This window comes from Serinus canaria, chromosome 6 (assembly GCF_022539315.1).
Source record: "Serinus canaria isolate serCan28SL12 chromosome 6, serCan2020, whole genome shotgun sequence".
Lineage (NCBI taxonomy): Eukaryota > Metazoa > Chordata > Aves > Passeriformes > Fringillidae > Serinus > Serinus canaria.
Window position 1 is genome coordinate 22,293,575 of NC_066320.1, and position 21,992 is coordinate 22,315,566.

Sequence of the window (21,992 nt, forward strand, 5' to 3'; positions counted from 1 at the left end):
CTTGAGGGGAGCAGCTCAAGCCTGGCCTCTGCCAGCCCCTGCCAGCTGTGGAAGCTGTGGCACAGGGTGGCTTTGGGCTGCCTGGCTCTTGTCTCGTCACTGCTGTATCTGCCTATCCCGGCCTTTGCAGCGGTCTCACTCCCTCCTTCAGCATGGGGCACTGCAGAGCATGGTTGCCTCCATTCCTCCTCTCTCTGGCTGGACATCCATTGCTCTTTCTGATTGCCTTGTCAGACAGAAATCTGAGGGGGAGGCAGTTGCTGCCTGCAGGCTTGCCAGGGTCCTGCGACAGCAGTGATGTGCTCTGCAATGTGCTCTCTGATAGCTGTTCATAGAAAGCGGGGTAAAAATAGTTCTGCAGGGAAGACATAGGAGCAGGGCCAGAGTTGTCCTGTGAGCAGGCTGCAAGAGGGGGTGTGAGTGTGGGCAGAGCCAGGGTGACGCTCTGGCCTCTCCAAACCAGAAGCATCCAGGGCAGCAGCTTAGCAAAGCTCTCTGCGCAGCGGCGAGGTCCAAAGCCGACTGTACTAAAAAAAACCCTCCTGACAGCTGGATAAGCTTCAACACATGACAGGCCAGACAGAGCTGCTGCAAAGGCAGTGGGCTGGAAAGCAGAACCCAGCCCCAGGGGGTGCAGAGGCACCCCAAAAGCCAGCCTGCCCCTCTCTCCTGCTCCCATCCTCACCCCAGTAGCAGACCCTTTCCACCATATACAAATTAGGGAGCAGCACACTTCTCTTGCTGTTGGTTTTGTATAAACAATCTGCCTTTATTGTTTGGTATATATAGGTACATTATACGTATATCAAAAATATCTAGAGGAAACCACAGTGCACTTAGAGCTATTTGAGAAGGTCCACCTGAAAGCAAGCACTCCAGGAGGGGGTAGAGTAACCCCTCAGGGGAAGCCCAGCCCTGAACACAGATGGCATTAAAATGAGAATAAAAACCAAGACTCTACTGGGATTAAAATGTGCCATTTGCTCTGGGGATGGAAGCAGCAGAAAGCCAGATTAAATCCCCAGAGCAGCCTGGAGGAGAGCAGAAGGTGAGCTGGGAGCACACGCCTGGGCTGGGAGAGCCCCCCGCTCTGAGTTCCAGCCACTATATGCAATTGATCACTCATCCCCAGCTATTTTGGGTATGGGGAGTTTTCCTCTCCAAAGCTGCTCTGCCATCCCCAGGTACCAGCTGCTGAACTGCTGGGCACTGTAGGGTGCCTGCAGAGGTACTCTACCTTCAATTGCTGATTCTCTGCTGCCTCCTAAAGCTGGGGAGCAGCTTTTTCTTGAGGAAGGACACCATTTTCTTCCTCATCTCACTTTCGTTTTTCCTTCCACCACAGCTCACAAGGTCTTGGTGTTGCTGCCTGCACTTTCCTGTGCACTGCACAGAGCCACAGGCACACGCAGAGAGAAGGAGTGCACCAGGGTGCCAGCCAGGAGGTCCCCAGAGCAGGGCTGAGCCGGGCACGGGGACAGGGTTTGGCGTGGTGCTGCATGCCTGCAGGCACCCTGGGAAGCAGGGCTGAGCCCCCGGGACCTATGGAAACACAACGGCCAAGGGAAAGCAGCAGCAGCCCCAAGGGGATCCAAAGGGCAAAGCTCAGCAATGCGCTGGCCTGGCAGCTCCATGGGGCACATCCAGGCCACCCCAGGACCTGCTCAGAGCCCTTTGTTGAAGTAGACAGTCTCCAGCCATGGATCTTTCTTCCGGATCTGATCTCGGACTTCAGGCTCCAGGCTGCTCACCGGCATTGAGCTGTAGAGGAAACACGGATACAGAGGATGGAGGGGTATAGCCAGCAGTGGCCTCAGGCTGGAAAATACCTTCTGCACCCCATGGGGAGGCTGTCCCCATGGCCCAGCACAGACCCTTGGGTCTGCACTGCTACCTGTGCACAGAGATATGTGTGCACTGGTTTAAGCCCCTGACTGCTCAAAAAGCAAGAGAATCTTTTCGGAGTCAGAGAGCACCCCCATCCCACACAGGAGCCACACGTGCAGGCAAAGTGCCCGTCTGTACCTTTTCTGTGGGAAGAGTGCACAGCACAACGGGGTGGCAAACACCAAACTGCAAAGGAAAGACATGGAAAGGTGAAGCTGGGCTGCATAAATCACCCAAACCCACCCATGGCCTGATCCCAGAGCAGCAATGAGGCAGGCCAGAGCTGTGCCAGGTGTTCAGCCAGGAAAGGGCTACAGAGATGCGCTCTCCAAGCTCCAGACTCTGCATTTTTCTCCTGAGGAGGGGCAATGTCTGTCCCCCAATGATGTGGGGGAACAGCAGTGCTGAGTAGGAGCCCATGGCAGGCTTGAGAGACACCAAGATGAAGCAAGACAACTCCTGGCGCCAGAACCTCATATCCCACCCCATCTGCCTGGGGTGCAACTAGCCTGACCAAGCTCTGGCATCCCCCCAGGAAACTTTGGGGCAGTTCTCTCCCCCCACTGCCAAGCAGGGTTCCCAGCAGCACTGTACCATACACCTGGGCTCAGTATCTGCCCAGGGCAGCGATCCCCATCGGGGCAGGAGGACTTACCAGAGTCCCACCAGGCTGACCTGCAGGGGAGCATTCAGGTACGGGTACCGCTGCCAGAGACAGGGAGAAGATGTGTGTCAGTGCGGTGGACAGGGTAGGAAGGTGACTATTCCCCAATAGGGTGCCAGCCCTGAGGGGTGCCAACAATGTGCCAAGCTTGGTGGGTGTCCTTACGCCCACCTGCCCATCCCAGGTTCACTGGTACCTTCAGGAAAGCTCTCTTCTCCAGCATGTTCATGATCACCGGCGGAATGGCTGAGGCAGGGAGGAAGGAGATGAGCTCCCAGTGCTCACAGTTCCCTGCCAGCAGTGGGACCCCATCCCACGCTGCCAGGGATCAGCTGCAATCTTCCAACACAGGTGGAGGAAGAGACACTCACCCATGGCTGGCGCTGCCATGCCAATACGGGACACAACCACCTGGAAAATGGCCTTCTGTGCTGCTGCTGTGGATTCACCCAGGCGGTTCCCATTCTCATCAGTGACAGGGATCCCCAGCTTGAGCTCTCTGCAGGGACACAGGGGGTCAGGGGGTCAGGGGGTCACAGGGCACAATGGTGAGGGGATCAGGACACAGGACAGGGACATGTCTCCAAGGGAGGCTGGCATCCTCCTGTACCCCGTCCACCGGCTCGCAATAAATCAGAGGGGTCTCAGCTGGAGCCACATTCACATTTGGCAGCAGTCCTCAACAGGGCTGTACAGGGACCAATAACCCCCTGGGTTGCAACCAAGCGCTTGTACCCTCAAGCCAACCCCCCACGCTAAAGATCAGCAAGGAAGTCCCTGCATTCCCCACCACTGCCTACAAACCCTGAGGCAAGCCTGTCCCACCTCAGGGGCTCACCTCTGCCTCATCAGCGGGATGTTGATGCAGTTGGCAGCTGCCACGGCCGCAAAAGGCACGTACCGGCCGATGATGGCTGGCAAGTGCTGGGAGGAAAAGCAGGAGAACGTCACATAGAGGTTCTGGGGGCAGAGCTGGCTGTCCCTGGGTCTGCCCCCGTCTTCCTGCAAGACCTTGGGGTGTCCCAGCCCTACTGCAGGAAAAGTGTTCCCTCCTTCCCTGCAACTCTCAGCTGGTAAAAGCTGCACAGACCAAAGGGTATGAGGGACCCAGGTCCCCTGCCAGGCCTGGACAGAGGCTGAGGGGTGAAAGAAGCCTGGAAATATATCCAGAGCAAGGCTGGAGGGACAGGCCATCTCCACAGCCATCACTGGGGAGAGCAGTTGCCTTGTGTGGGCAACCTCAGCAAACCCCTTTTCTTCATTTTCTCCCCCACTCCAGGTGAATCCCCTGCTCAGCTCAGAGCTCAGGGAGATCCCATGGTGAGGGTCTACATCCCCCAGTTGCGATGGCCAAGGATCAGCTTACCTTGGTGAGGGATTTGAGTCCCAGTGCTGTGACAACTGCCCCCGTGGTTGCACTCACATAGGCTGTCCCCAGCTGGCTGAAAGAGCAGGAAGTGACACCAGTAATCCAGGTTCTTCCCATCCCAGTTGCCCCTCCAAAGGAAGGAACAGCATGCCCTTCAAGAGCATCAGGATGTCTGGGTTCCTCTCTCAGCTCTACCACTAACCCTAACAGCCCCAATGGCATCCACCTCTGCCTTCACCAGGTCTCCATTGTCCCCTCTTACAGTACCCTGCTATGCAAGGCACACCCTGGTGTTTTGGCGTGCCTCGAGGACCTGATCAGAGAGATGCTCACCTGGGGGTGATGGGTGCATCTCCGCTGCGGTTGGTGTAGTTGACAATGGCATTGAAGGACTGGTTAACCCACTGCCAGAACAGCACAGCTGGTGTGGTCCTGCCAGAGAGAGGAGGGTGCTGGAGACACTGGGGGATGTTACCCATGCTCCTATACCACAAGTACGAGTGGGGTATGGGACAAGTGTCCCCTCCTCACCCCAGAGCCAGGAGGATCCTCCAGGCATCCTCTTGGTCCTGAGGTGAGGAGTGGACAGGTACCTGTAGAAGGTCAACATGCAACCAGTGATGGTCATGTTCATGGGGACCTGAGCGGACATGCGTCCCACAAGGATCATCTTCTCGCCCGTGTCAGGGTGGAAAGCCGAGTCATAGATGTACTTCGCCCGCCAAAGCTGGTCCTCCGTCAGCCCAGGGTGTACGGTGCCTGCCCTGCCAGGTAAGGGTAACACCTGTTGAAAGACCCTCTGCCAGCACACATGGCCAAACTGCTCCCCCACACTGTTTGGGGCAGCTGGGAGATGCCTTAGGGACCAGCCAGGCAGTTTTGGGGGCTTTGGCCAGGGGGGCCAGCATCACTTCTATTCCCACTCCTGGGAATGGCTCCTGCCTGGGAGCAGTGCTGAGCGTACATCCACCCTCCCAGTGGGTACCTGTAGTCCTCCACCACCCGTCGGGCTTCCTCCAGTGTAGCCCCTGAGAGCAGCAGGTTTCGGGGGTCGGTCACCATGAAGAAGTGCTTGGCCCGGCCCTGAAAGGTGCTCTGGTCCCAGCGGGGCTCCCGGATGTTGATGGTGGCAGGCAAGGACGGTGGCATCTTCTGGGAGGGCAGGAGATGAAAGGGTTATATGGGTTGTGGTGCCTCTGTGTCCCCCCCACATCCCTGCAGCAGCAGCTCTGTGCTCCCCCAGCCTGGGGGGACAAGGGGTGAACAGGAAGCCCCTTTGTGAAGGAGCTCAGCAGCGACTCCTGAGCCCTCCCAGCACATGAAGCAGTTTGTGGGTGGTGCGACCTGTAATGGGACTGCACCTTGCAATGCGCCGAAGAGAAACCCCCGACCTTGCCCACACCAGCCACCAGGAATCAGGGACCCCCACCCCAGCAGAGCACCGCGGCCACAGAGGAGGGGACAGGGACCCACCATTTAGGGGCCACAGCTGCTGCCAGCACCGGGAGAGCGGAGTGAGGAAGGGCACTGGAAGGAGGAATGTCCCTCCCGGCAAGGCACAGACACACCCGACGCGGCTCTATTTCCACACCCGCCCTGCCCCGAGGGAAGCGGGACTCTCCTTCCTTCCTTCCCGCGCCGAGCATCCCTCCCGCCACGCGTGACCCCCCGTGCACAGGGACTCAGGGCACCCCCCGCACTCACGGCTCCCGCGACAGCGACCGCCGTGCCCGCGCCGCCGTCACCGCAGCCACCGCCCCACTCCCGCCCCTGCGCGCGCTGACGTGTGGCCTCGTCACGGGTGGGCGGCCCCGCGCCGGGCGGGCGGGGCGGGACGGGGAGGGCGGCGCGCGGGGGGCGGCGGGGACCACGCGTGACCGGGGCCGGCGGCGGGGGGAGCGGTACGTGCCGAGCCACACGCGGTGCCCGCGGCCCTCCCGCGCTTGTGTGGGCGTGCCCGTGGGCGTGCACGCGCCTGCCCGTGACCGCGCGCGTGTGCTCGCGCGTCGGCTCGGCTTCGCTCGCTCGGGTGCTCGTGCGCGCGTGTTTGCACGTGGGTGTTCACGTGCGCGTTTCCGCGTGTCCCCGTGTCAGCCGGGCGCGTGTCCCCGGGGTCTCGATGCCCGCGTGTCCGTAGCGCCGCGCTCGCACGCGCCGCGTTGGCGGCCACGCGTGTCACGTTTGTTGCGCCGGAGCGCGCGGGGATCGCGCCTCCGCGGGAGTGGGCGCCGGCTCGTGCGTGGGGCGGTGCGTGCCGGGACACGCGCGTGTGAGCGGGGCCACGTCCACGCGTGTGCGGCGCTCCGCGGGTGTCTGTGAGTGCGCGCAAGGGCACGTACACGCATGCCGTGGACGTGCGGGTGCATGGGGTGTGTGTGCATGTGGGTGCGTGTCCCCACGCCGGCCGTGCCCCCCCAGCCCCTCACCCCGGCGGTGTCGGGGCGGCCCCCCCGCGCCCGGCCCCCGCCCCCGCCGCCCGCCCGCAGCCCCCCCGCAGTCCCCGCGGCCGCCGCGCATCACCTGAAACCGCCGCGGTGTCGGGTTCGCGCTGGCGGCGCCGGGCCCCGCCGGGGGGTCACGGCCGGCCCGGACTGGAGGCGATGCCCCCCGGGAAGGGGGACACGAGGGGATACCGGCTCGCATCACCGGAGTGAGCGAAGCGGAGGGACGCGACACCCCTCCTCCCCTGACCGTGCCTCAGTTTCCCCTGTGTGCCCCCGGGATGCTCTGCGCTAAGGGAGGAGGTCAGGGGGGACGCCACATACCTTGCCACACTCAGCCTCGCCGGGGGTCGCGCCCCCGGACCGCCGCGCGGGGGACACCCATGGGACTGCCCCCCCCCCGCCAGCTGCAAGGCCAGCCCCGGCCGCTCTCGATTGACAGCTCCCGCGCCCGATGGCCTCTCCGGTCCCACAGGGAAAGCCAATCCCCGCGGCCGGGGGGGCAGGAGGCGGTACTGCCCCCCGGCCTCGCCTTCCCCCCCGCGCTGCTGCCAGGTGTCTCTTTCGCAGGTGGCACCATGGGGACAGGTGAGGAGGGCACGGGGCGGGGGGGAGGGAGGGACGGCGGTAGGGGGTCCCCTGCGCCCCTTCGGGGAGGGGGCACTAGCGTCTGATGCTGGCGGGGGGTAATGGGTGGGCGCTGTGGGGGGCTGGCAGCGGCGGGGATACCGGCGTGTCCCCGCTGCCGGGGCCATCACTTATTTATTGAGGTCAGGCTGGGGCGAGCGGGGAATGAAGGGGGGGGCACCGTGGTGGCGTTTCACCCACGCCTGGAAAATCCCCGCGGGAACTGCCTTGGGCACTGGTGCACCCATCTCCATCCGCATGGCGTTGGGAATTCCGAGTGGCTCCAGGGAGGATGGGAAATGGCCAGAAAGATCAGGTCCTGCTCTGTAGCATAAAGCTGATGTCCCCGTCTCCCCTCTCTGGAGCCTTTCCGGATTTGTGCGATTTGTCAAGTAAAGCCCCTTTGCATCCCCTGTTCCAGATTTATGCTGCGAGGGAGAGCTCCCTTTCACCCCAGCATCCTTACCCCAGGGCAGGGCAGCCTGTGCCCACACCCCCATGGTAGTACCCAGGAGCTATGTGACAGTTTGATCCTTGGGACAGGGTAGGACGGGAAGGGATCAGGCTGGAGAGGGGTTCACAAAGCTCCTTGTCCCTCCAGGCTGTGCTGCAGTGCCTGGGACCTGTCTTGCCAGCGGCGAGTGCCCGGGCCAGCTGCCCCCAGCATTGCACTGCTAAAAAAGAGCGGTGCCCAAGCCCGGGCATGTGCTTCTGGACTATGCCATGTCCCCTGCTGGCTGACGGGCAGCCCTGGCCCTGTGAGGACGCAGCCAGCCCTGAGCCAGACGCCAGGACGCCGGCGTGCCCAGCGCCACCATGGCCCAGGACTGGGACGCGGTGCTGTCGGGGATGACGACAGGCAGCCGCTCGCGGAGCTCCAGCAGCGAAGCCAGCCTGGCTCCCGGCTACCTCCTCAGCAAGCAGAGCCGCCTGCTCAATGGGACCACCCGGAGCAGCCGTGCCGCCTCCCCCATGGGCCGTGTCATCCTCATCAATGCCCCCATCGAAGGTGTGTGGGGTGTCCCGGCCCCCTGCCCACCCCCATAGCCAGGAGGGCCCCAGTGGCTGAATTCCCTGGGTCTAGGGGCAGGGAGGGCTGTCCTGGGCCTGGGGATGTTTCCAGGGAGAGAGACACCCCTTGCCATTGCACACAGAGCATGTGTGACTCATCTGCTCCCCTGTCCCCACAGCCAGCAGCAATGAGAGTGATGTCATCAATGCCATCACAGTGGAGAAGAGCGTGGACGGCAAACTGGGCTTCAGCGTCCGTGGCGGCTCCGAGCATGGGTTGGGCATCTTTGTCAGCAAAGTGGAGGAGGGCAGCACTGCTGGTAAGAGGGTCAGGGTGAGGGACACCAGGCATATGCCAGCAAGACCCTCTCAAGGAGCTCCCAGTGACATGGGATCACAGCAACAATGCCGCCCTTCATGGTGGAAAGCCACCATTTGCTCCCTGCTGTCTTTGGCCGTAAGATTTGCAGGCTGCCCAAAGCGAAGGGCAGGACATAGGAGTAGACAGCCCTGTGCCAATGACTCTGAGCTCCATCCCCAAGCCACAGCAAGGTGACAAGCCACTCAGTGCAGCTGTCAGGCACCCCTGCCTCTGTTCCCAAGGGGTTCAGAGCAGGTTGAGGAGACATTGAGGGAGGGGATGTCAAACAAGGGCATCAGTACCAGGTCAGGTGCCCAGATGAGCCATGTGTCCCCTGTAGAGCAGGCCGGGCTTTGTGTTGGCGACAAGATCACAGAGGTGAACAGTGTGAGTCTGGAGAACATCACAATGAGCAGTGCTGTCAAGGTCCTCACCGGCAACAACCGCCTCCGCATGGTGGTCCGGCGGATGGGCCGTGTGCCAGGAATCAAGTTCTCCAAGGAGAAGACAGCATGGTAAGCAGGGCATCTCCCATGCCAGCGCCCCAAAACCCAACCCCATGAAGGGCATGCTGGAGGAGGTTGATGAGGGATTCTGGGCAACAGGGAGGCTCCCTGGGGGACCCCAGGGTAAAGTGGCATCAGAAATCTCTGGCAAAGATGGGGAGAGACCAGAGGGGGTTAGAGGATGGGATAGGAAGGTCTGGAGCAGGTAGGGTGGGTGCAAGCCCCATCCTAAACATCCCCCATCCCCATCACTCTCCTCCGCTGGGTGCCACCAACTATCTGATCCTGCTGGAGGACAAGAGCCAAATCCTTGAGACTACCTACACTGTACCCATGCTCCAGGGTGGATGTGGTGAACAGGCGCCTGGTAGTAGAGAAGAGCGGCTCGACACCATCAGAGAGTGGCTCCGAGGACGGTCTGCGGCGCATCGTCCATCTCTACACCACCTCTGATGACTACTGCCTGGGCTTCAACATCCGCGGTGGCAGAGAGTTCGGCCTCGGCATCTACGTCTCCAAGTACGGCTGCCCTGGGGCATGAAGGGGTTGTGACACCCTAATCTCTGCTGTGCCCATGCTGTGGCTCAGCCTCTCCTCTCTGGCTGAGCCCCCACACTGTCAGAACACTGTGGGCATTACCACCATGGGTGCTGAGCCACGGGGCCACCCAAGTGAATGCGTGGGGCAGGAGCAGGACTCCAGCAAGGGCTTGGCCCCATCCTGCCCCCCTGCTTCCCTAGGGTGGACCCTGGAGGGCTGGCGGAGCAAAACGGCATTCGGGTGGGAGACCAAGTCCTTGCAGCCAATGGAGTCAAGTTTGAAGACATAAGCCATAGCAAGGCAGTGGAGGTGCTCAAGGGGCAGACCCACATCATGCTGACGATCAAGGTACCCACGCCCTGCCCCATGGACCCTCGGGTGAGGCAGGGGTTGGCATGTCCCTTCACTGGCACTGCTCCTGCTCAGCCCAGTACCGGGGGCTGGTGCAGCTGTTGGCTGGTTGGGTTTCAGGCGGGTGGGAGGGGGGGATGCATTATTCATGGCTGGCACCAGATCGAGTTCGCCGGGGCAGCCAGCAGGCACTGACCCCCTTGTCCTCTCCCCCTGTGCCTAGGAGACAGGCCGGTTCCCTGCCTACAAGGAGTTGGTGGCCGAGTACTGCTGGCTCAGTCGCTGTAAGGGCGGTGCCGTGTGGGTACTGGCAGGGGCACTGGGCTGGGGCATGGTGGGGCTGGGGCTCCTATGCGTGTGATGTCTGACCACTGTAGGGAGGGAGAAGGTCTGCATGCCGTGGGGTCCCAAGGCCTTGGAGGGAGCAGGGAGCTCCCTGTGCCACTGTTAGCTTACCCACAGGCCTGATGGACTTGCAAAGTCACAGCTGTCCCCTGTCCTTGGAGGTGGCATGAAGAGCCCCCTGCCATGGCCAGAAGCCTTGGGGTCCCTGTGATCCCACAGCATCCTACATGCCTGCTTTCTTGGAGAGGACATGATGATCCCTATGCAATGGCCAGTAGTCCACAGGTCCCCATGGTCCTGTGGGTTCCCCACATGTCTGCTGTCTTTGGGAGGGACATGGAGCTCTAGGTGGCCCACAGTGTGTCACAGTGTGTCCCTGCTCTGTCTTTGCAGTGACCAACGGGCAGCTGCAACAGCTGGCTCAGACCTCGGAAACCAGCTCCTCCATCTCCTCCTACTCCTCAGGACCAGCACCAGGGGCGGTGAATGGGCTGGGGGCAGCTGCCCCAGTGCCCCCAGCCCGCACCGTGGATGTGGCAATCTCCACAGAGGACGGGCCACGGCGGGGCTGGGTGCGGGAACGTGCTGAGCGAGCCATGCAGACCGAGCCAGCCACTGAGGGGCTGCCAGAGACACGGCGCACAGTGCGGCCCCCTGAGCTGCTGCGGGACACGGCCATCCGCGGCCAGGGCACCCGCGAGACCCCCGGCACCCACCCACGCCGCACCTTCACCCACTCACCCAAGACGGCGCTTCTGCTGGCGCTGAGCCGGCCACGGCAGCCCATTACACGCTCCCAGAGTGACCTCACTGTCGCAGGTACGCACTGGAGCACAGCCCCACACGTGGGACTGAACCCTGGCTGAGGTCCCCTTCCAAATCTGCACACCCAACCCTGGGAGTCCCACAGCTCAGGCCCTGCCCCATGTGGAGAACCTGTCTCCCACTCAAGCATCCTATAGTCCCTGACACACATAGATACCTGCCCCCCACTCCTGGGCTTCCTATAGCAAACATCTAGGTCCCTACCCAGGCACCCTACAGCCCATATGGCCCCCTGGCCACCAGTCCTGAGCATCCTATAACCCCACATAGCCCAAACTCTGTCCCTGGGCTTTCCCACGCACCCCAAAGCTCAGCCCCATGGCCCATGGTGATCCACTGCACCCCACAGAAGGACTCTTTTCCAGTCAGTGTCTCCCAATAGCCCCTCCCCAAAGTTCTGTGCCCCCAGACAAGTTTTGAGGTGGCATCCCCTCATCTCTCCACTCCAACAGCCCCTTCTCTCTATCCACAGAGGAGAAGCGGAAGAAGGAGAAGCCAGAGGGACAAGGGGCACGGGGGGCTACCCCAGGATTGCACCGCTCCAAGACCCTTGTCAACCTCTTTTTCAAGGGGGGCCGTGCCACCAGCCAGAGCTGGGCCCCCCCCAGCCAGGAGGCCCCTGGCTCTGATCGCCGGGCACGCTCCAAGTCCCCAGGGCGCTCTGACGGGGACAGAGGTATCAGCCTGGGTGACAGGGCAGAGAGGGACTCAGCCTGGGATTGTTCCCCCTTCTGTGGGCCTGTTGTGGCATCCCTGGCATGAAGGGAGCATAGGGAGGGGTTCCCCAAGCACGCCGTTTTGACAATGGGCAGTGATGCTGCTGTCTGCCCTGGGCACTCACCACTTTCCATCTCCCTTGCAGTAGGCGCTGTGCAGAAGTTTGTCATCCGGAGCCTGAGGCGGGGTAACGGGGGTGCCTGTGTGCCTGGGGGGGGGGGGTGTGGGCAGGCTCTGCATGCGCCTGGCCCTGCACTGCTTGCGTTTGTCCCACTCTGGTGTGGAGTGAGCTGCTGGGGTAGGGGAGAGGGGAACTCTCTGGGCTGGCTGGGGCAGTCTTTGCCCCGCTGGCCACCCCTCCTTGTTGTGCCTTCCCAGAGAAAAGCCGGCGTGCCAGCATCCTGAGCCCCATGGGCATCGCCACCATGCAGTCCAATGGCAGCGACCCTGAGGCCCGGCTCCCGCGCATCAAGGACACAGCTGCACGTCTCCTCAGCCCCGATGAGGTGACGGCCGTGCTCCGCCACTGCTCCCGGGTACGCACAGAAGGCAGGGTGCGCTGCCGCCCTGCCCTTGTCCCTGGAAAGCTCCTGCATCCTGGGGGCATGCTTAACTCTGGGAGGTAAACCAAGGAACGGGTGAGGGGGGCACCCACTGATCTCCCTCCTGTGCCCGCAGTACCTGCACGAGGGCAGCGTGGAGGATTTGGTGCGGCCACTCCTGGCCATCCTAGACCGGCCTGAGAAGGTCCTGCTGCTACGGGACGTGAGGCGAGTGCTGCTAGGAAATATCTGGGAACCCCAGAACTGCCCATCCTGATGTGATTGAAGTGGAGCCTCACACATGCTCCTCAGCCCTAATCACACTCCACCCCAGAAGCTGCTCCAATCTGTCCCCACCTTTTTGCCTTGTCAGGAGCGTGGTGGCCCCCACAGACCTGGGCAGGTTTGATAGCATGGTGATGCCGCTGGAGCTGGAAGCCTTTGATGCCCTAAAGAGCCGCTCAGGTAGATCCCAGCCCCCCAGGGACCTTGACTTGGGGCAGGTAGTGGTCAAGGGTGGGTGCAGCTCAGGAGGTGACTGGGGGTTCTCACTGACTGCAGTGCGCTCACCTGCCCTCCGCCCGGCCCACCATGACGCCCCCCCCAAAAGACACCTCATCACACCAGTGCCTGGTAAGTGCCACCTGTAGGGTCTGCTTGGACACCATGCTGCACAGTGGCGACAGGGTGAAGAGAGTTTGGGGGAGGAGAAAGGGGGCTGGGATACCTGAGTGCAGGGGGTCCCAGGGAAGAAGGCATCTGGCATCCATGGGTGTTGGGAAGACTGGGAGCAGCACAATCTGTGGATCTTGAGCGTTGGGGTTCTTGGGGAGGGGGACAGGGAGTGCTTGCAGACAACTGGGGTGTCTAGGGGTCTCTAGATGAGGGGGGCCCTAGGTGGCAAAGGACCCGGGGCTTTGGGGTACTCATGGGAGGCCAGCGTGGCAGGAGTCCCAGGGAGCAGGGCTGTGGGTCCCTGGAGAGATTCTTGAGCCCTTCTCATTGCAGACTATCGCGGTGGATTCCTGCTGAAGCCAGCAGGGACCCCAGAGCCAGAGGAAGCAGGGGAGCAGCAGGCGAGCCCAGCCCGTCCAAGAGCCTCCCCCAGCCCCCGCCGGCCTCACCCCCGCACCTACACCCCACTCCCTGACGTGCCAGTGGATGCCTACGCCTCCACCAGCCGGCCCCTGCCCACCCTGGGCCCTCAGCCCCCAAACTGGCTTCTGGCTGAGCCCTCCCCTGGGAAGGGCCGTGGGCACTCTCGCAGCCCCCGGGCCACCTGGCACAAGGAACCCCCCAGGACAGCGCCCAGCAGAGAAGCTGAAGTGCTGGGGAAGCCCCAGCGGGCACGGCCTCCTCTTGCCCCTCTCTTTGGGGGGCCAGGGGGTGAGGCAAGGGCTGGGGCAGCCAATGGCCCTGAAGATGCTGGCAGGGAGGAAGAGGAGGAGGAAGAGTATCATCTGCTCACCGTCACCCTCTCCAAGCTGAAGCACTCGCTGGGTGGGTGGCACATGGGTAGGGTGAGGACCTTCTGGCACCAGCATCAGTGGGATGGGTGGCACCCCCTTGGCAAGGGGCAAACCCCAGAGCATTCCTCCAAAATGAGAACGGGAGGGAAGAGCTATCCTTGCCCTAGTCTCTCATCTCTGTAGGACCTACCAATATAGGCCAAGACAGAGGTGCAGCTCGCCAGGGAAATGTGGTGCCATGCTTGGGAGTGGGTGGGGGTCCCAGCCTACCTAGGTGTGAGGGTCTCATGGTTCCCTTGCAGGGATCAGCATCTCTGGTGGTATTGAGTCAAGGGCACAGCCAGTGGTGAAGATTGAGAAGATCTTCCCTGGTGGAGCTGCTTTCCTCAGTGGCATCCTCAAGGTATGGGGGTCCAAGCACATGCCAGGGGGTGGGCAGATATCCAGACACTCCCATCCCCTGGTGCCCACTAGCTTGCTGGCAGTCCTCTGGCAGTCCAAAAGTAGCTGCACTTCACCCTGTGGCCTTCCCTTCTGGGACCCAGGCCGGGCAGGAGCTGGTGTCGGTGGACGGGGAGAGCCTGCAGAATGTCACGCACCAGAGGGCTGTGGACATCATCCGCCAGGCCTACCGCAACAAAGCCAAGGAGCCCATGGAGCTGGTGGTGCGGGTGCCTGGACCCCCGCCGGAGTGATGCTGCAGCCCCTATTCCAGGAGCCATGCTGGGTTCCAGAGGAGACAGATGGCTCATTCCTGCACTGAGCTGTGGCTGGTCTCAGTGCAGCCAGAGGGTGAGAGCCAGACCTGCCCCAAGGGCATGGAGCACCTGCCCACTGCAGGACCCAAGGGAGGGCAGCACTGGCAACACAGGGGAAGGACAGATAGTCCCTGACCCTGCTCTGGACATGCAGACAGAGTCCTGAAAAAAACACAGCCAGGGGCTTGTTTTTAATTGCTGTTTCTGGGTGGTACACTGATGAGCCAGGCTCTGGGAACGAGACATGACTGAAATAAAGTACAAAAATCCCCCCCTGGAGCCAGGGGTGACCAAGCCACAGCTGGGCACATCCAGACTTTTCCTTTGGTTTGACCCCCCCACAGGCATCCAGCGGGGCCCCTCACCTCTGCCCATCCCTGGGGGTGTCCCCAGGGTGTCCCCAGCTGGCACATGGAGCACCATGCCCCTCTCCCCTAGCAGACTGGGCATCACAGAGGCATGGGCTTTTCTGGGGGGGAAAGAGAGGGATGCTGGGGGGCAAGAGCATGGGAAAGGCACTGAGGGCAAGCTGCCCTGTGGCAGGGGTGAGGGGGCACAGACTGGTGAAGTGTGAGCTGGAAGAGGTTGATATGTTTTGGTAGGTCCTATAAAAATAGAGTTATTTAAAATGGCACAGAAACGAATTCCCTGACAAACACACAAAGGGGCATAAGGGAGGCTCGCATGGGCAGAGACAGGGCACACGCCAAGTGACTGGGTGACAGTGCCAGCAGGGATGAGAGGGAGGGGACAAGTCAGCCCTCCCTCTGTCCAAGGTGACCCTGGCTGAAGCCAGTGCTGCTAATCCCCAGGAGCTAAGAGGATCAGCAGAAACCAGTTCCGGGCGGCCCCAAGGCCAGGACTCAGCACCCATCTGACCCCACATCTCACTGTGGGCACCGATACATCCTCACCCCAAGACCTCAGTGCTGGGGAGGGGCAGCACCTGTGGTCTCCCCTGCCCCTTTCACAGTGGCTGCAGTTTGCAGAGCTGGGGGAGAGCAGGGGCCCCTCACAGCTCCCAAAATCACAGGGGCTGGAGGCCCCTTCAGCCCTCCACACATGGGGCAAGGGCAGGCAGCATCTCAGATCTCAGTGGCTGTTATCTCCTCAAAGGGCAGGTCGGGTGGGTCACAGGGCTCGGGCAGGGGGTCCTCGCCCTGAAGCCGGAGATGCTGGAGCCGCTGCTCAAGCCGCCGGTTGCGCCGGTACATCTGGATGTAGCTGTATTGCAGCTGCTTCTGGTAGCGGATGACCCGCTCCTTCTCGCCCTGCCACGTGCTGCGTTCCTGCTCGAAGGCATCCCGCTGCTCCTGCCCACGCCGCCGCTCCAGGGCCACCTCTGCCCGCAGCCGCTCCAGCTGCTGCCGCAGCCCCACACTGCCCCAGGGCTCCTCGCTGGCTGGGGGGCATCCTTCCCCAGGCGGGGGGCACCCTTCACCAGTGCCTGGTGGGCATCGCCCGCGGGCAGCTTCCCGCAGCCCCACCACCTCCTGCTCGAGCCGGCCGGCTTTGGCGCGGAAGAGGTCAGCCTCGCTCTTGCGGCGCTGCAGTTCATTGGCACAGACCTCCAGCTCCAGCACCTTGAGGCGGGCAGCCTCCTGCAGCCCCTGCGCCCGCCGCTCGCCCGCCTGCAGCTGCACCCGTGCCTCCCGCAGCTGAGCCCGCAGCCCCAGCAGCTCGGCACCCCGCTGCGCCAGCTCTGCCTGTGCTTCCTTCAGCTGCTGCTTCAGCAGAGAGATCTCCCCAGACTTCTGACACACCTGTGGGGATGATGGGGTTCAGGTGCCGGCCAGGACTGCCCAGCCACAGCCTGCGCCCCCTGACATGCCTGGTGCTGCTGGGTGACTCACCTCCCACTTAGTCTCCTCCAGACGGGGTGCCAGCTCAGTGCGCTCCCGCTGGAAGGAGGCACAGCGACGCTCCAGCAGTTCATGCTCCTGTAGCAGCTGGGTCAAGTCCTCCTGCAGCTGCTTCTTCTCCTGCTGCAACTGCAGCACCTGGAGCTGCAGGACCTGCTGCCCACGATGTGCTGCGTGGGCCGCCTGCCGCGCCTGGGCCGCACAGCGCTGCCGCAGCCCCTCCAGCTCCTGCTCACACCGACGCTGCTTCTCCTCAAACACCTGGGCCAGGGGATGCACAGGTGCTGGGGGGCAGCACAGCACCCTCCCACTTCACCTGCCATCTCCAAGATTGGCATCACAGGGAGGGGGCAGCACATCTCCAAATGGAGGAAGGTTGGAGGAAGAGTGCAATGTGGCGGTACACACCTCTTTGTGCTCTCCTATCCTTCCGCATAGGCCCCCCATGTTAGCACCCCCAGAGCCTATAGGGCTCCTCCAGCTCCATCACAAGCAGGTGGAAGCCACAGGTCCCAGGTTCATTAAAAAAAAGGCACCCCAAGATAAGGCACCCCAGTCTGTACAACTGGTCCCATGGGCCATACAAGGCTCCCCCATGGACTACATAGGACCACCCAACTGGTGGGAAAAACCCACATACCCAGACCCACAGGAAAATGTATCCCTCTGCAAGGGTCTGTAACGGGTCCTCAAAGTGGGTCCCTACACCCTATCAAGGATTATGTCGACACCTGTCTCCAGGGAGGGGTACAGGTACAGGATATGAGGACACCAGGGACATACCTGGCAGATGGCCACCTCGTTCTCATCCAGGCTGTCCCGCAGGAGCTGCAGCTCGGCCTCCCTCTCCCGCAGCTTGTCCTCCAGCTCCCTCACCAGCATGGCCTCCTCGCCAGGCAGCGGAGAGCGCCCGCAGGAGCCGCTCTCTGAGGAGGGGCGGCCCCGGCCGCTCAGCGAGCCTGTGCTCTTGCTGGAGGATGAGCGCCCGCTGTCCGAGTTGGAGGGGCGGCAGCCCCCCAGAGGGTCAAGGGGGCCATGGGGGGTGGTCGGCAGGGCACCCACCTCTGGGTGCTGGCTGCAGCCCGTGCTGTAAGTGGGCAGGCTAGAGAGGGAGTTGCGCCCCGAGTCCGAGAGGGTGCTGGCACGGCAGCTCAGAGAGCCAGGCTTCTCAGCACCCAGCAAGTGGGTGAGGCTCACCTGGCTCTCTGAGAGCCCTAGGCGTGTGCCTGGCTGGGCATTTCGAAGCTTGGATACCACTGGCTTGAAGGCCATGGGGCGGATTAGGGTCTTCTCCACATTCTGCCGAGAAAAGAGGGAAGAGTGAGGGGATGGGGAGGACCCATTAGCCCCAAAAAGGACTGCTTACAAATGTTACAGTGGGTGCCCCCAGCCCTGATGCCTTCACACTCCAAAGGATACAGAGGCCAGTCACCACCCACTTCATCTCCTTTCCATGGGTGTCCAGGTGAGCTCCCCAGACACCCTGGGGACATTAAGAGCATAGGGATTGCCACTTTCTCAGGGACACCAGAAGTGTGGCCATATGACCCCATTTCACATATCTGAGCCAACAGTCCCAGTGTGGCACAGGGTGGAAAGTCAAGACTGCAGCACACACCCACCCACCCTACTGCTGCCCCCCCCCCACCTCTTCCAGCTTGCCAGAGACAGGTACAAGCTTGGGGGGTGGCCCCTGAAGGTGATCACTTGGTGCTTGGTCATCACGGAGATCATCTGAGTCGCTACAGGGGCTGGCAGGAGAGGAGGCATCAAGCCAATCACCACAGAAGCCCCCATTGGCGTAGGAGTGGGTGACACCGGGCACAGACACACGGGGCTCCTCAGGAGTGGCTCGGAGTAGCCCCTCCTGCTTGCAGAAGGAGGCGGTGGAGGGGTCCCCATCACTTGCGCAGTCATGGCGAGGCCGGACGGGCAGGAGGCTGCCCACGCTGCCCATGGCGGCAGGGGGTGAGCGGGCGGTGGCGCGGAGCTGTGTGGCCCCCTCAGACACGGCCTCAAGGGGCACTGGCAGCGTCTGCACGATGGCCATGGCGGGGGGGCCCCCGGCGGGCAGGGGCACATGGGCAGCCTGCAGGCAAGGGAGACAGAGCATCAGAGCCATGGGCACTGACAACAGTGCCACACCACCCACCCAGGTGGGCATGGGGGCATCCCCAGGTCCCCAGTCACCATCCCCAATCTTATAAGTGAAGGCTGGCCCAAGGGCAGGAGATGCCAAATGAATCAGAACAAAACCAGGATTAGCAGGGGGGAGTGGTACTAGGAACCCCCAAGTCAGCCTCAGCACCCCAAAGGAGCAGCCTGGGGCTGCCAGGGGCTCTGGGGTGCTGGTGGTACAGTAGGGCAGTGGCAATGCAGTCCTGCCTCGTGCCGTGCCCTGGCGTGACCCTGCCACGGGAAGTGTGCCAGGATTGGAGGCAAATCCCATAAGGCCTGCAGAGAGCTGGCTCACAGGCAGCCTGCCCGCCTGTCTGCCCCATGGGCATCACGGAGGGCAGGGGACAGCCCCACACACCAGGGTCATCCACTTCCTCTGGCCCACAGCCCCCACCCCTCTCATCAGTGACCCCACAGAGCCTGCTTTCTACCTCCAACCATCCACAGTGGGGCACAGGGTTCCCTGGAGAGGGCCACCAAGGGGGAAGCTGCCTGGTGGGCACCGGGCTATTTCCCAGACCCAACACACGGAGGCTTGTTCCCACCCCTCCAGCTGGGGGGACTCTGCCGGTCTCTACTGTGACTCCCCCCGCCCCAACCCACGCCATACGCCCGCGTGACGGGAGCCAGCCGACAGGGCCGGATCCATCCCCTGCTGCCTCATCGCATCTCGCACATGGCTGCGGCTGGCACAGGGCGCGGGCGGGGGTGGGGGGGGGCGCTGCCCGCACGGTCTCGCCCGCCGAGCTGTCACCTGAAATCAATCCGCCTGCCAGCGCCCGGGGAGGGGCGAGCAGGGCAGAGATGCCGGCGAGCCAAACCCCCCGCCACCGTCACCCCCATCGGCACGTGCCATTCCCAGGCACCGTGACCTCACACCGTGCTCGTGATCCCCTTGGCTGGGCAGGTGGGTGAACCCCCCCTCAACAGCTCTGCTCACCTCGCCAGCCGCTGCCCATCCGTCCGGTCCTCTCGGGCCCCCGCACCGTGAACACGGCTCCGCCGGCCCCTGAAGTGGGGAGGACGAAGAGAAGGGGGTCAGGGGGCTGAACGGCAGCAGGGTCCTTCGTGCTCCCCACTGCCCCCTCCCTCCCAAATGCCCCGGCCGGTAGGGCCAAGGCAGGTGGTGCCAGCGTGGCACTGAGGTGGCACGGGAGCCCGGCGGCGGGTGCGCTGCTCCTGGCACCCAGGGTGGGCTGCGGTCAACCCGGGAAGTGTGGTGAGGACAAGAGCCCACCACTGGGGACCTGCTGCCGCCAGAGGAACAAGAATCAGGGACCAGGAACACCAAAGGCACATCTAATGGCCCCCCAGCCCAGCCAGCCAAGGCACAGTACCCCACCCCAGCGAAACTCCCCCAGGATGTGCAGGTCAAGAGGACGGACAGCCCTGGGGACAGGACAGTGGGTCCCTGCGCAGCCTGAAGGGGACACGGTCACTTCTGGGGCCCCGCCAAGCAGGCGGTGGGAACAGACTTTACCGTCTCCCTTCCCCCAGCCCTCCGGCCTGCCGAGAGGGTCCCACCGCCGCTCGCGGAGGGAGGGAGTGCCCAGCCCGGCCTCCAGCCATCCAGTAAAACCAGTAACCAACTGGGGTGGCGTCACCTCCAGCCACTCCGGCCGGACCACAGCGCTGCCGGATCCCACCGTTCCGATCCATAAACAGCAAGGGAACAGTCGGTCCCTGCTCTGCCAGACCCCCACGCTGACCTGCTGTGGAGATTCCGGGCCCGCGGGGACCCTCGTGCCTCGACGGAATCTCAGGGCCACCCCCGAGAAGGGGAAATGAGGGTCAGACCCCGTCCCCCCCGACATAGCCAGCACATGTGGGACGGACACCATCCATACCCGGCTGTGCCCCTCTCCAGACCCCCGGCATCCTGAGGTTCCTTCAATGATGTTGCCCCCCTTGCCCGCCCAACGCCCCCCCCCCCACCCCCCGGCCTCCCACCCACCTTCCGCTGCCCCATTGAGCCCCAGAGCACCGAGCCTGACCCGCGGTGCTTCCACCCATCCTAACCCCACAGCACCCTGAAATGCCCCATGGTGCCCGTGGGCCCCACTGCACTACAGCTTCCCCACACTGCCCTAAACCATCCCCAAAGTTCCCCACGACACCCCTAAAATGCTTCACGGCGCTCCTGGGCCTCTGCTGCTCCACACCGCCCCTAAAGTGCTCCTAAACCACCCCCAAAGTGCTCCAAAACACCCCCAAAGTGCCCCACGGCGCGTCTAGGCCTGCACCGCACAATAGCTCGCCCCTGAAGCACCCCAAAAGTGCCCCGCGACCCCCTCAACTACCCCACCGAGCCCCTGGGACTCTGCATTCGCAGGACCTTCCCAAAGTGCCCCGAAACATCCCCAAAGCACCGCACGGAGCTCCAGGGCCGCCGCTACCCCCCCAGACCCCGGATCCCCCCAAATCGGCCCAGGGGGGCCCGGCCCCACAACACCCCAAGGGCCGGCAGCACCTCCCGAAGCACCCCGCCAGCCAACTCCCCGGAACGCCCCCGCGCCCTGCCGGCCCCACGGGACCCCCGGGCGCCCCCGGCCCGGCCTCCGCACTCACCGCGGCCCCGCCGCCGCCTCCCGCTCCGCGCCGCGCCCCGGCCCCGCCCCTCACAGGCCACGCCCACGATGCCACGCCCCCACGGCTCCGCCCCGCGCGAGACCACGCCCCCGGGCAGAGGCCGGGGGCACGGGGGCACCGGGGGGTCCGCGGGCACCCCCGCCCGGGACATTCCCAGTCACATCCGTTCCGGGGGATTCCCGACGCTCATCCCCTTCTCTCCCCCAGCCAAGCTCCCCGTCTCAGGGTTCTGCACTCCCAAAATATCCCCGGGTCTCTGGGCTGATTATGCCCCCTCTCTATATTGTGCTCCCTCCGCAATTATTTGGTGAGCCCAGCTAAGGGGCCTGAGGGCCTTTGCCCCGCTTGACATCACACTGTGCCTCCCCATGAGTTGTTACAGCTATTGCCACCCTCTAGCCTTTCATGGAGACCCAAACTGGGGCAAGAGAATAAAATAAACCCCCAAGAAACCACCTGCCCCCTAGGGTCTAGGATCAGCCAGCATCCCCCATAGGCTCAGCTTCTTCACCCCATCTAGGGCCCATGGGGGGATAGGTAGGAGATGAGGCCCTGGGCTATCCCACTGCCTTACTTCCACTCTAGTCCCCCATGACAGCACCTCACCTGCACTAGACTGGGTCAAACGGAAGCCAGCGAGATGGAGGGAACCCTTGGGCTGAGAGGGGAAACCCACAGCCCCCATCCACACCGCCATGTGAACCCTGACCCAGCTCCACTCCCCCCCTGCCTTACCTCTGCTTCCCCAGGACCTTCCTCTGCTATCACCCTGTCCTGCCTGTGGGTGCTCACACCTGCACTGACAGCACCCAAAGGTGCTCTCCAGGCGAGCTGGTGTACCCCGGAAACCCAGGGCTGGGTGTGTACCACCCGCGTGCTCTGGGCCCTCATTATGGCTCAGGTTAAAACTATTCCCAGCATGGAGGTTGGTAATGATCCCATGTGCCAGG

General features: G+C 63.0%; 3 protein-coding genes across 5 annotated transcripts; 1 reads left to right on the top strand and 2 right to left on the bottom strand.

Annotated features, from left to right (window-relative positions):
• Positions 1–742: 742 nt before the first annotated feature.
• Positions 743–6,563, bottom strand: SFXN3 (sideroflexin 3). 3 transcript variants are annotated; one of them, XM_050975991.1, is made up of 11 exons: positions 6,441–6,563; positions 4,906–5,072; positions 4,514–4,684; positions 4,254–4,352; positions 3,918–3,993; positions 3,390–3,475; positions 2,923–3,050; positions 2,748–2,797; positions 2,543–2,592; positions 2,026–2,073; positions 743–1,761 (listed from the first exon to the last, which is right to left on the bottom strand). In XM_050975991.1, exons 1-11 carry the CDS (start codon positions 6,561–6,563, stop codon positions 1,665–1,667), a joined length of 1,095 nt encoding a protein of 364 aa, XP_050831948.1. In that variant the 3' UTR covers positions 743–1,664. The 3 variants fall into 3 exon arrangements, with proteins under 3 accessions (XP_050831948.1, XP_050831947.1, XP_050831946.1); XM_050975990.1 differs by lacking the exon at positions 6,441–6,563 and adding an exon at positions 5,625–5,702; XM_050975989.1 differs by lacking the exon at positions 6,441–6,563 and adding an exon at positions 5,625–5,687 and having other exon boundaries at positions 4,906–5,069.
• A 301-nt stretch (positions 6,564–6,864) lies between these two features.
• Positions 6,865–14,713, top strand: PDZD7 (PDZ domain containing 7). The gene is made up of 17 exons (XM_018910665.3): positions 6,865–6,949; positions 7,590–7,997; positions 8,179–8,319; positions 8,701–8,875; positions 9,209–9,385; positions 9,607–9,754; positions 9,981–10,041; positions 10,496–10,921; positions 11,400–11,603; positions 11,790–11,831; positions 12,023–12,180; positions 12,323–12,414; positions 12,560–12,651; positions 12,748–12,819; positions 13,195–13,686; positions 13,958–14,058; positions 14,201–14,713. Exons 2-17 carry the CDS (start codon positions 7,805–7,807, stop codon positions 14,348–14,350), a joined length of 2,724 nt encoding a protein of 907 aa, XP_018766210.2. The 5' UTR covers positions 6,865–6,949; positions 7,590–7,804; the 3' UTR covers positions 14,351–14,713.
• Positions 14,574–21,974, bottom strand: LZTS2 (leucine zipper tumor suppressor 2). Its single transcript, XM_030240928.2, has 6 exons — positions 21,778–21,974; positions 19,394–19,462; positions 17,924–18,364; positions 17,059–17,574; positions 16,267–16,536; positions 14,574–16,176 (listed from the first exon to the last, which is right to left on the bottom strand). The coding sequence occupies exons 1-6, from the start codon at positions 21,931–21,933 to the stop codon at positions 15,499–15,501; spliced, it is 2,130 nt and encodes a 709-aa protein (XP_030096788.2). The 5' UTR covers positions 21,934–21,974; the 3' UTR covers positions 14,574–15,498.
• Positions 21,975–21,992: the final 18 nt, after the last annotated feature.

Coding starts and splice junctions, on each gene's coding strand:
- LZTS2 (XM_030240928.2), bottom strand. CDS start 21,933: ATGAGGGCCCAGAGCACGCGGGTGGTACACACCCAGCCCTGGGTTTCC. Junction 17,575..17,923: donor TCTCTGGCAAGCTGGAAGAG/GTGGGGGGGGGG, acceptor TTTTCTCGGCAG/AATGTGGAGAAGACCCTAAT. Junction 16,177..16,266: donor TGGAGGAGACTAAGTGGGAG/GTGAGTCACCCA, acceptor TCATCCCCACAG/GTGTGTCAGAAGTCTGGGGA.
- PDZD7 (XM_018910665.3), top strand. CDS start 7,805: ATGGCCCAGGACTGGGACGCGGTGCTGTCGGGGATGACGACAGGCAGC. Junction 7,998..8,178: donor CATCAATGCCCCCATCGAAG/GTGTGTGGGGTG, acceptor CTGTCCCCACAG/CCAGCAGCAATGAGAGTGAT. Junction 12,415..12,559: donor CTGCTGCTACGGGACGTGAG/GCGAGTGCTGCT, acceptor TTGCCTTGTCAG/GAGCGTGGTGGCCCCCACAG.
- SFXN3 (XM_050975991.1), bottom strand. CDS start 6,563: ATGCGAGCCGGTATCCCCTCGTGTCCCCCTTCCCGGGGGGCATCGCCT. Junction 3,051..3,389: donor ATCCCGCTGATGAGGCAGAG/GTGAGCCCCTGA, acceptor GTGTCCCTGCAG/AGAGCTCAAGCTGGGGATCC. Junction 1,762..2,025: donor GCACTCTTCCCACAGAAAAG/GTACAGACGGGC, acceptor TTTCCTCTACAG/CTCAATGCCGGTGAGCAGCC.